This window comes from Somniosus microcephalus, chromosome 31, assembly GCF_052327205.1.
Source record: "Somniosus microcephalus isolate GS21.2 chromosome 31, FLI_Smic_1.0, whole genome shotgun sequence".
Classification (NCBI taxonomy): Eukaryota; Metazoa; Chordata; class Chondrichthyes; order Squaliformes; family Somniosidae; genus Somniosus; species Somniosus microcephalus.
The window spans coordinates 21,046,998-21,064,871 of record NC_141017.1 but is presented as its reverse complement, the minus strand read 5'-3'; the positions used below and the strand labels follow the sequence as shown (position 1 = coordinate 21,064,871).

Genomic DNA, 17,874 nt, shown 5'->3' with positions numbered 1-17,874 from the left:
TCAGCAAATCGAGGACCTGACAAAGAGCTGCTCAGGATGCCAGAAGGTCCAAAATGCACCACCACATGCCCCTCTACACCCATGGGAGTGGCCCTCATCTCCATGGCAACGGGTGCATATTGATTTTGCTGGTCCATTCATGGACTCAATGTTTTTAATAGCGGTGGATGTGCACTCGAAATGGCCTGAGGTGATCAAAATGTCCTCCACCACCACGGAGAAAACTATTGCAGTCCTACGGACCATATTTGCCAGGAACGGCTTGCCAGAGCAGATTTGCTCTGATAACGGACCACAGTTTGTGTCCGAAGAGTTTCGAAGATTTATGAAAAGGAATGGGGTAAGTCATTACACATCCGCCCCGTATCATCCAGCCACAAATGGATTGGCTGAGAGGTTCGTACAAACCTTTAAAAAAGCAGTAAGGGCCATGTGCGATGACGACATTCCACTGCAGCATAAGGTGGACAATTTCCTGTTAGCCTACAGAAATGCGACACATGCAGTCACCAACCAGACCTCGGCCATGATGTTCTTTAACCGAAGGTTGAGATCTCGTCTGGATTTGCTCAGACCAAATGTATGAAGAGATGTTGAGAATAAGCAATTCCAACACATCAATGAGAAGCCGACAAGGAGCTTCAATGTAGGGCAACCAGTCTTGGCCCGCGACTACTGAACAGAGAAATGGCAACCAGGAACGATATGCACACGGCAGGGGCCAGTAATGTACACAGTGGATGTTGGGGAGAACATTGTGAGACGCCATGTTGACCAGATCCTAGAGTCACAGGAACGAGTCAACCCCATGTCTCGCGTACCTGGTGATGAACCCGACATACAGGTAGCATCAACCCCAGAAACAGTAGCATCGGAAGCTGATGAACCAACCGACGACAGGGGGCCAGAGTCGCCTCCGCACCAAGAGCAAGACATTCAGGAAAGGCGCTATCCAGAAAGGATCAGGAAGCCTCCCCAAAGACTGAATTTATTAATAGACTATTTTCAGTTAATGTTGCATGTTAAAAGTGTTAATTGTAATTAGTTGATATTTAATTGTTAAATGAATGTATGGTACTGTTAATCTAAAAGGGGAGGAATTGTAGTGTATGTACCTTTAAGGGGAGAACTACTTTTTACAGCTCCTGTATACTGTAGTACCGGCAGTGACCACACCTGTATATAACCCTGAGTAGGGATCTGTACAGTTAGTTTTACAGTAACCCTCATCCAGTAAACACCTGTTGATTGTTCTCTGCAGTCTCTTGTCTAGTTATTGAAGGACACACAACATCAAGATACACAGATTTAACAGTGGCGGTAGTGTTTAGCGCCACCGCAAAATGTCTAGTTAATTTCATGAGCGGCGCAAACATCGCCGCGCCCAGGTGCTAGTTGCTTCGCGCCCCATTAGTGCCCTCTTAAGGCACTAACGGGAGGCGCAAACAACTGAATTTTTCCCCCATGGTTTTATATGAATATAATATTTTTTGAAATTTTAATAAAGTGTCATTTATTTATTTAAAAAGCATCAGAGTTGGGATTTTCTTCCCACCTTTTCCTCATTCTCGTCTCAAGAGTTGACTCAGTTCCATGGACTACATTGCCTCCCAGAGGTGGCTCTTCTTCACAGGTGACCTAGACAATGGGGTTGCCTGGCTATTCCACCCTGGGGGACATCACAGCTGATCCTGTCCTCATGCACTGTCCACACACAGCAGGAATAGTGATCGGGAGCCGCATTCCAGCCCAGAGGCACTGAGGCAAATGATAGCAACACAACTGCAACGCCCCTCCCTCTCCCAGCTACGATCAGCTTATGGTGAAGCCTTATGGAATGGGTGTTCTTACTCATGAGAATTCCCTCAAGATAATAGGGTCCAAAGGCATTTATTGGCTGTCATCTGGATTAAGGCTACAATGATAACCATTAATAATAATTACACATATGCGTATGTGTTGGATGTGGCTCAGTGGGTAGCGCACTCTAGGTGGGAGGGGCTAGGAGTGAGCCAGGTGTGACTGGTTGCCTAATTGCAGCTGGGTGTTGGAGGAAGTTTTGTAAAATGTTGGTGGAGGGTTTTGGGGTGTTGTTTTCAGATTTTAGGGCCTTTTTGGCCCACAAAAAACAGCCAGATGGCAGCTGAGGGGTCCGGAGTGCCGGGCCCCTCAGAGGACAATATTCCCGAGAGGAATTTTATTAGGGAAGAAACTGTGGTGGGAAGGGGGAAAAAAAGGCCCAAAGATTTGGGCCGGGACCTCAGGAGGTTTGGTAAAGAAAATACAGTGGTGGTGCAATGTGAAGATAAAAAGATTCGAGCCTGGGATATAATCCAGGCAGTTCATGAGGACTGTGGTGAGGGAAGCTGTTTTGCCTGCCGACCAAAACCAAATGTGGGATTTGAGGTGACGGTCAGTGGCCGTGAGGAGGTGGAAAAACTGCTGCTCAGCCTGAAAGTTGGGGAGAAATTTTTGGAGGTGACTGCTATATTCAGAGGAGGTGGTGGTTTCATTTTTGAACTTGTCTGTGTACATCGAGGACGAATTGCTGAGCAAAAAGTTGGAGTCGTGGGACATTAAAATCTGTTCCGAAATAAAGAGGAGGTACTATCCGGGAACACTGGTAGCAGACGGAACCCGATATGTAAAGGTGCAGTTCCCAGAGGGGGTGAGGTCTTTGCCTTACAGTATGACGTTCGAGACACTGGAAGGAGTGCAGTACTTTCGTGTGCTGCACGATAACCAAGTAAAGGTGTGTTACTATTGTCTGGGACATGACCATCTCGTAAGAAACTGTCCTGATTTGTATTGTTACAATTGTGGTGAGTCGGGACATATCGCGCGGAGCTGCAAGGCGGAGAGCTGTGGGGTGTGTCATAAAGGCCCCACCCGCTGTGAGTGTGTGGCAGAAGGGAGCGAAATGAGTGATGAGGAGATGGGAGAAGGAGCAGGAGAGGAGTGTGGAACGGCCGGAGGTACGGTGCAGTCGGAGGACACAGCCGGTAAAATGAAGGAAAAAGGTGCACAGGAAGAGGCAGAGGTTTGCGGAGCGGAGATCGAGATGGAGATGGCGGAAAACACGGTGAGTGCTATGGAAGGGAACAAAGACAGCAGCGGGCAGCAAGGGTCGAGTGCAGACTCGAGCCTTAGTGCAGTTCGGCTCCCCCTGGGGAGTCTGGTGTCTGTGGGGGGAGAGGAGGCAGGAGCGGGGTGTGTGGTGGAAGTGAGTGCTCTGGGGAAAGGCGGGGAGTCGGATATTTTGGTGAGCGGGAGGGGGCAGGGCGGGGAGAGGGTGCAAGAGGCAGGAGCCTTAAAGGGACAGCAGAATGGGATCGGCGAGATAGAGACGTCAGAAGGGAACAATTTAGGTGCGCCATTGTCCCATGGAGTGAGGGAACAAGGTGCAAGGGTCAGAAGTAGAGACGTGGTCGAAAGGGGCGGCACAGTGGGAGAAACTGCGATAGCAGGAAGACTCTCAATGGGAGATGAAGTATCTGACGGGGAGCAGGATTATGTATCTGACGGGGAGCAGGCACAGGGGGTTGCAGAAGAGCTTGAGTGTGAGGAATTAGAGAGGGACAAAGACATGGAAGTTGGGGATGGGGTGGCATCTTGTGGAAAGGGAAAGGTTAGTGAGGGGCAGAAGGAGGGAGAAAGGGCAGCTCCTGGGTCCAAACTTAAGGCAAGGAAGAGGCTGAAACAGCAGGGAGGGGTCAAACAGGAGGGGGAAAAGAGCCGGAGGCTGCAGGAAAAAGCAACAGCTGCCCGAAAAGTTGAGAAGGAGCATGAGAGGAGGGAAGAGCCTGAGATTAAATGATGGGGAGATTATTGGGAGATTATTTGGAGCCATGATTACATTGGTCTCGATCAATGTGAACGGACTGAGGGGTGAGAAGAAATTGCAGCAGTTGTTGCAGGGTTTTAAAGGAACGGACTTGTTGTGTCTGCAAGAAACCTTTTTGGGATGAGGATATTCTAGAAAGAGTTCAGAAGGTTTGGAAGGGAGAGGTGTTTGCAAGTTGTGCAAACAATAACCGTAGAGGGGTTGCTGTTTTGGTGAGTCCGTCCATAGAAGAGAATGTTGCCTTGGTGGACAAGGACACTGAGGGGAGATTTTTACGGCTAAGGGTAAAATTGGAGGGATTTAATTGTGATCTTTTTAATATCTATGCACCGAACGACCATTGCAAGCGTCGCGAGTTTTTTCGGGGGTTATTCACTGAAGTGGCAGAGGTGGAAAATCCTTGTATAGTGGGGGATTTTAATGTATTTTTATCTTGGATGGACATTTCAGCCCAGATGACCTTTAAAGAGGATAACTCCAGAGGGATGGTTATAAAAATGATGGCAAATTTAAATTTGAGAGACTTATGGAGGGACCGGAACCCCATTAAAAGGGAGTGCCCAGAGCAGGTTGGGTGGGTGATGTTTTAAAACAGAGCCGAATAGATTTTGTGTTAATGCGGGAAGGGTTAAGTTTGGAGGTGATGGAGATTTATTATATAAAAGTATTTTTTAGTGATCACTCGGCTTTGGTTCTTAGAATTAGGAACAGCAGAGTTAAGATTGGTTCAGGGGTATGGATTTTAAACAATCAATACCTGAAGGAAAGTGCTTATAAAGAAGGGATTATAAAAATAATAAAGGATGCTCGGAAGGAACTTTTGTTCTTGAAAGAAGAGTTTGGTGGGACAATTTCAAATATGAGATAAAAGTTTTTTCAGTACGTTATGGGAAAAAGAGGGCGGCAGCTAACCGGCATCGAGAAGAGAATATAAACCAAAGGTTTACGGATGCCTGTAAAGCAGTTGACGGAGGGGATAAGGGAGCTGAGACTAAGTTCCGGGTGCTAAAGGAAGAGTGGGAATTATTGCAAGCTGAAAAATGCAAGGGGGCCATTTTCCGTGCAAAGGCTAGAGATGCATTGGAGGGCGAAAGATGCACTAGATATTTTCTAGAGCAAGAGAAGCTGCGACAGAGATTATCGTTAATTGAGGAGTTGAAGGTTGGGGAGAAGATCATTCATGAAAGCGAGGAGATTTTGGAGGCGGCTTGCAGCTTTTATCAAGAGCTATATACAAAAGAAGACATTTCCAATTTGGAGATGGAGAAGGTGACTGCTTTTATTGAAAAGGGTTTAAAGGAGGATGAGAGAAGCATGTGTGATAAAGAAGTAGGATTAGCGGAAATAAAAACAGCAATAAGTGGAATGAAGGCGGGGAAAAGCCCAGCGTCCGATGGACTAAGTGCAGAATTTTATAAGGAATTTTTCGAGATTTTAAGTCCATTGCTCTTAGGAGTTTTTAAGGAAATTAAAATTGAGGGAAGCCTGGCCCCATCTATGAGGAGAGGTATCATAAGCTTAGCTTATAAAAATAAAGGGGATAGACGGGATCTGAAGAATTGGAGGCCCATCACACTATTAAATGTGGATTATAAGATCTTGGCGAGGGTTATGGCAAATCGTTTGAAGGAGGTGTTACCGGAGATAGTTTGGCCCTCTCAGTCCTATGGAGTCATAGGCCGGGACATCGCAGACTCTGTGGTCTCAATCCGAGATGCGATAGAACTCATGGAAGAGAGTGGGAGGGAGGCTTATGTATTAAAGATAGATCAAGAGAAAGCCTTTGATAGGGTCTCTCATGAGTTTTTATTGAAGGTTTTGGAAGCATTTGGTTTCAAGGAAAATTTCATTCAGTGGATAAGGATTTTTTATTCAAACATATTTAGCTGTGTTAAATGTAATGGTTTTTTATCTAAGTATTTTCCGATACAGAGATCAGTGAGACAGGGTTGTCCCTTGTCCCCACTGCTGTACACATTGGTAGCAGAACCATTAGGTTACATGATGTGAAAGAAACAAGGTGTAGTTGGGATTGTGGTCCCCAGTTCTGGGCTGGTGTCGGTGATACACCAATATGCAGATGACACAACCTTAACATTGAGAAATGGGGAGTCAGTGAGGAAAGCTATGGGGGTAGTGGAGGAATATTATAGAGCTTCAGGTGCCAGAGTGAATTATAGTAAGTCCCAATGCCTGGTTGCAGGGAGGGGTAGGGGGGAATGGTTGGGGGTATGTCCCTTTAAGGTGGTGGAGGTTTTGGAAGTTCTGGGGGTGCATATGGGGTGCAAGAAAGACAGGGAAGAAGTGGATCAATTAAATTGGGAACCGAAGGTTATGAAAATTAAAAAGATTTTGGGAAGATGGGAAAGAAGGTGGTTGAAAGTGCAAGGAAGAGCGACAGTGGTGTCTGCTCTCCTGCTATCTAAGCTATGGTACTTATTGACGGTGGAGGATATTCCTGAGTGGGCAGAAAAGCCCATCCGAGAGGCTTGTGTGAGGTTTTTATGGGAAGGGCAACCAGCCTTGGTGGCTTACAATACCATCATTGGACGGAGAAATCAGGGAGGACTCAATTTCCCAGATATTGATTTGAAGAAAAAATCCTTTAGAATCAAATTGGTGAAGAGATTTCTTCAGAAATCAAATTCAAGTTTTTGGAAGAGTTGTTTTGAGCATTTTTTAAAACAAAGTGGGATAGGAGGGCAGGGGATATTGTATATGGAATACAATAATATGTTTTTGAAATCGATTAACCTTCTCCCTAGGTTTTATAAGGGGGTTGTAGAGACTTGGGCTCAATTTTTAAAAAGTGTGCAGTTTACGCCCAAGGGGGCTGAGGAATTTTTAGAACAGCCCTTATTTTTGAATAGGTGGGTCAACATCGAAGGAGAGGTTTTATTTAATCAAGCTTTTATAAAAGCTGGGATTATATCGGTGAAAGATGTATTATACAAGGTGATTCCAGGTTGGTTGCCAGAAGCGATAGTGAGGGACATGGTGTGGGAGGAGGATCAGGAGGTAGAAGGAAAAGCAATAGGAATCATGTATGAGAAGATTGTGAGGGCAATGCCACAGGATTGGATGGAAGAAATAAATGCGGAAATCTCCAAAGGAAGTAAAATGCGTCCTGCTTTTCCAAGCTTCGTACTGGAGAAAGGGGGAGAGTTAGTCCAATTTGACATCTGTAATACTCGAGATTTCTATGAGGTATTCAGAGAATGGAGATTGAAGACACCTGCTGGTCAGGAGTTTTGGCAGAGTATATACCCACAGCTGGACTTCAACAGGATTTGGAAGGGAGTGTGGGCGAATTTTAAATGCCCAGAATGGATTGAACTGGATTTCAAATTGGCTCATAACCGGATTTTTACCATAACGGTCTTGTGCAAGATTGGACGAGTGGAGGCGACAACTTGCCCAATGTGTGGGACACAGGATGAGACTCTGTCCCATTTACTGGTGTTATGTCCGCAGTTAAATGACTTTAAGTACTATGTTTGACAGTTGTGTTCCTGTTCCTGGGACTAGGGACAGGGTCACTGGCAAGGCTTGTGAAACTAAGCAGAGCCAGGCCTGGTTAGTACCTGGAGGGGGGAAGATCAGGTGCAGAAGGTCATGGAAGGAGCCCCGAGGAGGGGCGGTTGGTGAGAAGGTCACGGAAGGAGCCCCGGGAGGGGCGGCTGGTGAGCAGGCCCGGGCGTTGGGCTGAAGATTGTCAGACAGGAGGAATGGTGGAAATGGAATGGCAGCACGCACAGATGCAGCAGCTTTGCTTCTCCCAGGACGGTGCTATTTACGTTTAATGTTAATGTTATTTGTACTGGACTCATAGGAGCTTGCAAGATTACATTTCGTTGTTCATGTACTTGTGCATTGTACAATGACAATAAAGTTGAATTATTAATTATTATTATTGTGTGAAGCTTTTTTGCTGGGTGGGGACCGAACAGCGAGAATGGGAATCCCGTGGGACTCAATTTTGAGATGGGGATTGCAGGAGAGTCTGCCAGAGTCTAGCGGAGCGGCAATTAATTTAATGTTCAGTTTGGCTAGATTCGTGATTGTGCAAAGAAAGAATGCTCTGTTTTTTAAGGGGAGGAGAATCAATCTAAAAGAGTATTTTAAATATAAGCTAAAAGACCATTATAAGGCTCTGTGGATATTTTATTCAGAAAGGAATTTAAGGACAGTATTTTACAACCAATTTTTAAAGTACAATCGATTAATATATGTTACAGGTGATAAATTAAACTTTAGGTTTTGATGTTAAAATGTGGTGGCGGAATGGCTGTGCAGGGCAGTGGAATTGATTTGTATGATACAATGTAATGATCACGATGTTGTAAATGTTCTTAATGTTCAATAAAGTATATTAAAAAAAAAAAGAAAAAAAAAGTGGGTAGCACCCTTGCCTCTGAATCAGAAGGTTGTGGGTTCAAGTCCCACTCCAGAGACTTAAGCACAAAAATCTAGGCTGACACTCCAATGCAGTACTGAAGGAGCACCACACTGTCGGAGGTGCTGTCGTTCAGGTGAGATGTTAAACCGAGGCCCCTCTCAGGTGGATGGAAAAGATCCTATGGCACAATTTCAAAGAAGAGCAGAGAATTTATCCCTGGTGTCTTGGCCACTATTTATTCCTCAATCAACATCACTAAAACAGATTATCAGGTTATTATCACAATCTGTTTGCCGAGTACAAATTGGCTGCCGCATTTCCTACATTACACCAGTGACTACACTTCAAAAAGTACTTCATTGACTGTAAAGCGCTTTGGGACGTCTGGTGGTTGTGAAAGGCGCTATTGTTATGTCCCCTATGAGACTTTTAGTATTGTGTTTTGTCTCCCCCTAGTGGTTTTACGACTTACCTCCTTATTGTTGATTTATGTCATGTGACATGATGAGAAAGTGAAAGTAAAACACAACCACGAGGGAGCCCAGAATTCATGGCTGGTGATGTATACAGTATCTAATGCCATCCTTCTCAGTTTCCCCCTTTGACTGGCATTGTCTGTAAGTAGCCTTTTATCAGATGTCTTTATGTTTGATCTATGTCACCATTTCTTGATATTTGTGGCCAGATGAGTTAAAATATTGCACTTTGTGGAGTCTCCATGTGGCTGGCTATTAGTCTTTCTCCTGGCATTCATGTGTTAGACCTTTGATTGTTGTATCAGATTTACCTCAAATTGTAATAGAACCGTTGAGTTATAGTGGTAACGTTTCGTTCTACTATCCTAGGTTTATTTTGTGTATTCAGATCGTGATTGTAATACCAATCGGCCTTATTTGATGTTGTAATTTCTTGCTCTATTTGTAGTTTCACCCTGTGTCATTAAACTGGATTAAAAGTAACAACGCCTCCTGTTTTGGTGATGAGGGTTTAGCTGTCTGTCGAATCATAGTCGTGAGGAGGACAGAACAGCTATAGAAATGCAGCCGTGTCCTCTGGTTCTCGACCCTTGTGCCAATGGGAACAGTTTATCTCTGTCTAGACCCCTCATGATTTTGAACACCTCTACCAAATCTCCTCTCAACCTCCTCTGGGCTAAGGAGAACAACCCCAGCTTCTCCAGTCTATCCAAGTAACTGAAGTCCCTCATCCCTGGAACCATTCTTGTAAATCTTTTCTGCACCCTCTCTAAGGCCTTCACATCCTTCCTAAAGTGCGGTGCCCAGAACTGGACACAATACTCCAGTTGAGACCAAACCAGTGTTTTATAAAGGTTCATCAAAACTTCCTTGCTTTTGTACTCTATGCTTCTATTTATGAAGCCCAGGATCCTGTAAGCTTTTTTAACCACTTTCTCAACCTGCCCTGCCACCTTCAATGATTTGTGCACATATACCCCCAGGTCTCTCTGTTAATGCACCCCCTTTAGAATTGTATCCTTTAGTTTATATTGCCTCTCCTCGTTCGTCCTACCAAATGTATCACTTCGAAATTTTCAGTGTTAAATTTCATCTGCCATGTGTCCGCCCATTCCACCAGCCTGTCTATGTCCTCTTTAAGTCTATCACTCTCCTCCTCACTGTTCACTATACTTCCAAGTTTTGTGTCATCTGCAAATTTTGAAATTGTGCCATGTACACCCAAGTCCAAGTCATTAATATACATCTAGAAAAGGGCAAGTATATATACTTGAAAGGGAAAAAACATCAGGGTTACGGGGAAAGAGCAGGGGGAATGGAACTAATTGGAGGGCTCTTTCAAAGAGCTGGCACAGGCACGATGGGCCGAATGGCCTCTTTTTAAAAATTTGTTTATGGGATGTGGGCGTCACTGGCAAGGCCGGCATTTATTGCCCATCCCTAATTGCCTCTGAGAAGGTGGTGGTGAGCCACCTTCTTGAACCGCTGCAGTCCGTGTGGTGATGGTACTCCCACAGTGCTGTTAGGTAGGGAGTTCCAGGATTTTGACCCAGTGACGATGAAAGATCGGCGATATACTTCTAAGTCAGGATGGTGTGTAACTTGGAGGAGAACTTGGAGGTGGTGGTGTTCCCATGCGCCTGCTGCCCTTGTCCTTCTAGGTGGGAGAGGCCGTGGATTTGGGAGGTGCTGCCGAAGAAGCCTTGGCGAGTTACTGCAGTGCATCTTGTAGATGGTACACACTGCAGCCACGGTGCGCCGGTGGTGGAGGGAGTGAATGTTTAAGGTGGTGGATGGGGTGCCAATCAAGCAGGCTGCTTTGTCCTGGATGGTGTCGAGCTTCTTGAGTGTTGTTGGAGCTGCACTCATCCAGGCAAGTGGAGAGTATTCCATCACACTCCTTACTTGTGCCTTGTAGATGGTGGAAAGGCTTTGGGGAGCCAGGAGGTGAGACACTCGCCACAGAATACCTAACCTCTGACCTGCTCTTGTCGCCACAGTATTTATGTGGCTGGTCCAGTTAAGGTTCTGTGCTGCATCATTCTATGATTCTATGTCCGTGTCTTTGCTTGAAACTGAAATGGACATTTCCAGCTTTCTAACAGAAACTTAACAGGAAAAAGCTAAAAGTTAATATCAAGAATGAAATCTTTCCTTATAGAGGGTCAGTGCTGGAACCGTCTGGTCTGCTTTGGCTCCGTCTCACACACTGGGCAGTGCATTTACCCCCATGAGTCACGGATGGACGGTGGGGGGGTGCCGAAGTACGAATCATTCACAAATAACCTCTCAAAGATCTGACAAAATGGCGCCGCGGACCAACCTCCTGGTGCCTCAGGGTGAAGTTGACGGGCTCACTCAACTCGGTTCCGCGCCCATCTCCCACCGTGATCGTCACCACGTCGGAGTTCAGCCGATAATTCCCACCTATTTTTTTCCGGTTCCCAATTTCTTCGTCGACAAAATCCCCGTCCAAAATGGATTCCAGGTTACCGTAGGCGATAAAGCCAACAGCGGCGATGCCTGGTGGGAAGAAATGATGGTAAGCGTCAGAACCACGTTAAGCACCCGTTCCTACGCTAAGCACCTGATCCAACAGGGCAACAAGAGCAAAATGCTGCAGACGCGGGCGATTTGAAGCACTCAGCAGGTCAGGCAGCATCTGTGGAGAGAGAAACAGAGTTACCGGCTCCAATATTTACGGGGAGGGAGCGGGGGAAGAGGAGTTCTCTCGACCCCTCCACGGTGTCTAAATTGTCAGACTGCTTGCCCGACATCCAGTTCTGGATGAGCAGAAATGTTCTCCAATTGAATATCAGGAAGACCGAAGCCATTGTCTTCGGTCCCCGCCACAAACTCCGTTCCCGAGCCATTGACTCCATCCCTCTCCCTAACATCTGTCTGAGGCTGAACCAGACTGTTTGCAACCTTGGTGTCATATTTGACCCTGAAATGAGCTTCCGACCACATGTCCGCGGCATAACTAAGACCGCCTATTTCCACCTCTGTAACATCACCCGTCTCCGCCCTTGCCTCAGCTCATCCGCTACTGAAACCCTCATCCATGCCTTTGTTACCTCTAGACTTGACTATTCCAACGCACTCCTGGCTGGCCTCCCACATTCCACCCTACGTAAACTTGAGGTCATCCAAAACTCAGCTGTCCACGTCCTAACTCACACCAAGTCCCGTTCGCCCATCTCCCCTGTGCTCGCTGACCTACATTGGCTCCCGGTTAAGCAGCGCCTCGATTTCAAAATTCTCATCCTTGTTTTCAAACCCCTCCATGGCCTCACCCCTCCCTATCTCTGTAATCTCCTCCAGCCCCACACCCCACCCCTGAGATATCTGTGTTCCTCTAATTCTGCCCTCTTGAGGATCCCTGATTTATAATCGCTCAACCTTTAGTGGTCATGCCATCTGTTGCCTGGGCCCTAAGCTCTGGACTTCCCTCCCTAAACCTCTCCGTCTCTCTACTTTTCTCTCTTCCTTTAAGACGCTCCTTAAAACCAACCTCTTTGACCAAGCTTTTGGTCACCTGCCCTAATTTATTCTTAATAACAACAGAAAATGCTGGAAAAACTCAGCAGGTCAGGCAACATCCGTGGAGAGAAATTTGAGTCCTTATGTAGATCGGTTTCAAATTTGTTGTCTTAAAACACTCCTGTGCAGCGCCTTGGGACGTTTTACTACGTTAAAGGTGCTATATAAATACAAGGTGTTGTTGTTGAGTTTTGGATGGGAAACCCGGAAGTACGGGCTTCCCTGGACATCCTGCTGAAATTAACCGCAGGACGCCTTTTAAATTTTTTCACCAGGTTTCCTGCCTGTCGAACGGAAAAGCCTATGGACAAGGCCGCAGACGGGGAGGGAAGGAGAGAGGGGTCGTGTTGTGGGGGGATCGCGGCGAGGGGAGAGCCTGTGGATTGGGGGAGATCGGCGAAGCCGGAGATCGCGGGGGGTGCGGGGGGGGGGAGAGAGGGGCGGTTGGGAGGTAGAGGTCGGCTGATTGCTGGGGTGTACAGAGGTTAGCTTGTTGGGCCTGTAGGAAACAGTCCTGCTCCCCCCTGGCCCACAAGCAGTGCTGTAAAGGCACTTAGCTCATGGATTCGGCCCTTCTCGCCTCCTTTTACCTGCCGGGTTTCCAGAGGCCTGGGAAACTAGGCCGAAATGGGTAAAAAAAAAAATCCTGTTAAAATGTTAAATGCTTTTCCTGATCAACTCCCCTCCTAGAGCTGATTGGCCACCCGGCCCCCCAAACCTCCACCATTAGAACTGGAAGTGAGCAGGTTGGGGTCGAGTTTGACATTTTTCAAATTTTAACTTCTTACCCAATCCAAACCTATCCCTTCTTGGGGAGTTGAAATTACCCCAACGTTTCAGCTCGACGACCTTTCACCAGAACTGGAAGTTTGAGATTTAACAGGTTTTAAGCAAGTGCAGAGTCAGAGAAAAAGGGCGGGCAGGGGGTTGGGGGGGTGGGCGGTGAGGGGTAGAACAAAATGGAAAGTCTGTGATAGGGTGGAGCGCAGGAGAGAGTTAGTGGAGCAAACTACAGGCAACAAATCGCTTTTCTAAGTTTGCATCAAAGGACCAGGGCTCGCTCAGAATGGACTGAACTCTTACAGCCTCACCTGGCACAGGCGGGTACCATTTACTGCCCTATATTCTTCCAATCTCCTGCAATTGCTTACACAAACAGATCTGCTACCTTAGAGGCCACGATGGGAGCGAGGGAGAGGGAGAGACAGAGGGAGAGAAAGAAAAGAAAAGGGAGAGAGACAGAAAGAGACCTACCTCTTTGACCAAGCGTTTGGTCACTTGTCCTAATGTCTCCTTCTTTGGCTGAGTGTCAATTTCTTTCTGTCTGATAACGCTCCTGTGAAGCGCCTTGGGAAGTAAGGAATGTGATGGAATACTCTCCACTTGCCTGGATGAGTGCAGCTCCAACAACACTCAAGAAGCTCGACACCATCCAGGACAAAGCAGCCCGCTTGATCGGCACCTCATCCACCACCTTAAACATTCACTCCCTCCACCACCGGCGTACCGTGGCTGCAGTGTGTACCATCTACAAGATGCACTGCAGCAACTCGCCAAGGCTTCTTCGGCAGCACCTCTCAAACTCGCGACCACTACCACCTAGAAGGACAAGGGCAGCAGGCGCATGGGAACACCACCACCTCCAAGTTCCCCCCCAAGTCACACACCATCCTGACTTAGAAATATGTCGCCAATCCTTCATCGTCGCTGGGTCAAAATCCTGGAACTCCCTCCCTAACAGCACTGTGGGAGTACCTTCACCACACGGACTGCAGCGGTTCAAGAAGGCGGCTCACCACCACCTTCTCAAGGGCAATTAGGGATGGACAATAAATGCTGGCGTTGCCAGCGACGCCCACATCCCATAAATGAATAGAATAAAGGTGCTATATAAATGCAAGTTGTTGTTATAAAAATAGCCAGTGTTACCTGAATGGCTTGCTCCAGTGACTGTTCTCCAGTAAAGCTCCAGTTTATTGCCTCTTACATTTAACGTTACGTTTTCATTCTCTGAAATGTTTCCACGATGAACCCGTACTTCAAGATCTGAGAACGTCAACAGAAATGTGGTTTGTCCGTTAAAGGTAATCTTGGACGTTTAAACTTACGTTAAGGTGCATGAAATCTAACTTCCATTTATAGCACAACTCACGTAAGCCTCGCATTGGTATAGTGCACTTCTCGGCCTCAGGACATCCCAAAGCATTTTCCAGCCAATGAAGTACTTTTGAAGGGCAGTCACTGTTGTAATGTAGGAAATGGGGCAGCCAATTTGCGCACAGCAAGATCCCACAAACAACAGCAATGAGGTAAATGACCAGATAATTAGGTTTAGTGATGTTGATTGAGGGAACAATATTGGCCAGTACACCGGGGAGAACTCCTCTGCTTTTCTTCAAATAGTGCCATTGGATCCACCTGAGTGGGCAGACAGGGCCTACGGTTTAACATCTCATCCGAAAGACGGCACCTCCGACAGTGTAGCACTCCCTCAGTACTGCACTGGGAGTGTCAGCCTAGATGTTATGCTCAAGTCCCTGGAGCAGGAACTTGAACCCACAACCTCCTGACTCAGAAGGATAAGAGTGCTACCAACTGAGCCAAGGCTGACATCTATCAATGTAGGAATGAAGTCAAGAGTGCTGAAAATGCTTGGATTATTTAGTTCCATAACTAAATGATTAAAGATAGAGAAACCCTTGCATTTGTATAACATCAATGGACCGACCCTACATTCTGAGTGGAGAACTGCTCTTGAAGTCAGGGAATTGATGCTACAATGTTTTAGCCCACTCCTCAGCATTCGCTCCAATTGAGTATCACTCTCCATTGGGAGAATATGATCAACTAATTTAACCTGTTATCACATTATTAAAAATCTGAAAGACTCAATTACTTTTTGATGAGCACAGACTGTTGTTGGGGCTGTTTTCTCTAGAAAAGAGAAGGCTGATGGCTAACCTGAACGGTCTTATGAAAGGGTTTGATAGGATAGGTGCAGAGAGGAAGGCCGCGATTTTGCAAATGGAGGCGGCTTGGGAGCGAGTCAGCTGGTTTCCGGGTTCCAGTCTTGCCCCCAACTGTATCCGGCCAACGGACGGGATTTTACATCAATTGGCCTTGTTAAGTCCTCTTAATTCCTTCAATTAAGAGGAAGCCAGTCAGATGACATAATTTGATGACGTGTCATCTGCCGGTTTTCTTAAAGAGACCACGCACAATTTTTCTTTGACTGCTCATTTCTCAGTGTTTGACAGCATTGAGGTGCTGCAAACACTGACAATGACTGTTCACAGGTGAGCTCTTGCACCCAGGCTCTCCAGTGACTCCCTCCTTAGGCTAGAACAGACAGCAGCTGCAGGTGAGGTTACAGAAGTGATCTGTCACTGGTGAGAGAGGTTCTCCCAATGAGGTAAGACTAGACAGCCAATTCAAAACTTGTTACCCACAGAAAAGAGTAAATACATTAAAAATGATTTTCCCAACATTTTCTTACCTCTGAAACTCACCAGTGCACCATTGGATCCTTCACACCACTTCTGCAGCTGTCATTAATGCAGAAACATTACAGCAGACTCACAACACGCCGCACTTACCTGGCGTGGTGTCCAGACATTGGGAAACCTGAGGCAGAAGCGGCAAAATTGAAAAAGAGCCTGTTAACAAGCATCAAGTACCTGTTAACAGGCAGGTAAGTGGCTAGAATCCTCTTCACGCCGCTAGGTGTCGGGTCCATGCGCAAATTGAGGACCCAACACTTGGGAAGATTGATTGGAGGCGGGTTGACAGCGGGTTTCCTGCCCGTTGTCAATCTTTCCCATTTTGACAGTGGTCCCACCTCCAATCCCACACTCTGAGGACTGGCAAAATTCCGGCTGATGTTTCCACTTGTGGGGGAGATCAAAATGGGGGCCATAAATATAAGATAGTCACTAATAAATCTAATAAGTAACTCCCTCCCTAACAGCACTGTGAGAGTACCTTCACCTCATGGATTGCAGCGGTTCAAGAAGGTGGCTCACCACCACCTTCTCCAGGGCAATTAGGGATGGGCAATAAATGCTGGCCTTGCCAGCGACGCCCACATCCCGTGAATGAATAAAAACGAAGGAATTGAGGAGAAACCTCTTTACCCAGAGTGTGGTGAGAATGTAGAATTCGCTACCACAGGGAGTGGTTGAGGTGAAGAGTGTCATGAATCTCATCATTCATGAAGAAATAACTCATGAAGTAACACTGGGCGGCCAGCTGGTGGCGCCGTCCAAGGAGTATAAATACTCGGGCGTGGGCCCAGCTGGCTCAGGATGTTTCTGTAACCAGGAACTAGTGATGTAACTAGAATCTCATGGTTGTGAAACAGTTGATTAAAGCCTTGTTTTATACACAAACCAAGCACTTAGTAGTCTTTTTACATCAAAGAGCATTTAAGGGGAAGCTAGATAAGTACATGAGGGAGAAAGGAATCGAAGGATATGTTGATAGGGTGAGATGAAGAGGGGTGGGAGGAGGCTGGTGTGGAGCATAAACACCGGCATGGGCTGAATGGCCTGTTTCTGTGCTGTATGCTTTTATGTAACACAGCAGCCATTTTCTGCACCAGCAATCACATCAATGACAATTTGATCGGGTTTTGGGTGCTGTTGGTTGAGGGATGAATATGGGCCAGAACATGGTGAGAGAGCTCCCTGCTCTTCTACGAATAGTGCCATGGCATCTTTTGCATCGACCAGAAGAAGCGGACCCCCCTGGGAGGGGGAGGTGCGGGGGGGGGAGCGGTTTCAAGTTTAACGTCGCACCTGAAGAATGAAGAAAAGCTTCTGGTGGCATTGCTTCAGGAGGCAAACACCACCGTGATTGGTTGGTATAACTATCTACCGCCCCTTCACGCAAAGTCTGGTGTAAGTGTGGAACACCCTCCCACGAGAAGCAGCAGGTGGTAGCTCAATTAGTAATTCTAAACCGGACGTCGCTCGATTTTTGCTAGACTAGGGCATGAAAGGATATGGAGCCAAGGCCGGCGGATGGAGTTGAGATACAGATCAGCCACGATCTCGTTGGATGGTGGAACGGACTCGAAAGAAAGACTTGCATTTATATAGCGCCTTTCACGACCACCAGACGTCTCGAAGCGCTTTACAGCCAATGAAGTACTTTTTGAAGTGTAGTCACTGTTGTAATTGTGGGAAACGCGGCCGCCAATTTGCGCACAGCAAGCTCCCACAAACAGCAATGTGATAATGACCAGGTAATCTGTTTTTGTTATGTTGGTTGAGGGATAAATATTGGCCGGGACGCCAGGGATAATTCCCCTGCTTTCCTTCGAGATAGTGCCGTGGGATCTTTTACCTCCACCTGAGAGAGCAGACTGGGCCTCGGTTTAACATCTCATCTGAAAGATGGCACCTCTGACAGTGCGGCACTCCCTCAGCACTGCACTGGGAGTGTCAGCCTAGCTTTATGTGCTCAAGTCCCTGGAGTGGGGACTTGAACCCACAATCCTTCTGACTCAGAGGCGAGTGTGTGCTACCCACTGAGCCACAGCTGACACAGCTGAATGGCCCGTTCCTATGTCAGGCTCATTTTGGAGATAACCGGCATTGCACAGCGCGCAG

At 46.8% G+C, this 17,874-nt stretch overlaps 1 protein-coding gene across 1 annotated transcript in view; it reads right to left on the bottom strand.

Moving 5' to 3' along the window:
• LOC147097616 (adhesion G protein-coupled receptor E3-like) overlaps positions 1-17,874 on the bottom strand; it is a 76,881-nt gene that overhangs the window by 45,843 nt on the left and 13,164 nt on the right. The window contains exons 7-8 of the mRNA XM_085971587.1: positions 14,192-14,308; positions 11,043-11,242 (exon numbers count right to left, since the gene is read on the bottom strand). Of these exons, the coding sequence (XP_085827713.1) occupies positions 11,043-11,242; positions 14,192-14,308 (317 nt within the window). The remainder of the gene's footprint in view (positions 1-11,042; positions 11,243-14,191; positions 14,309-17,874) is intronic.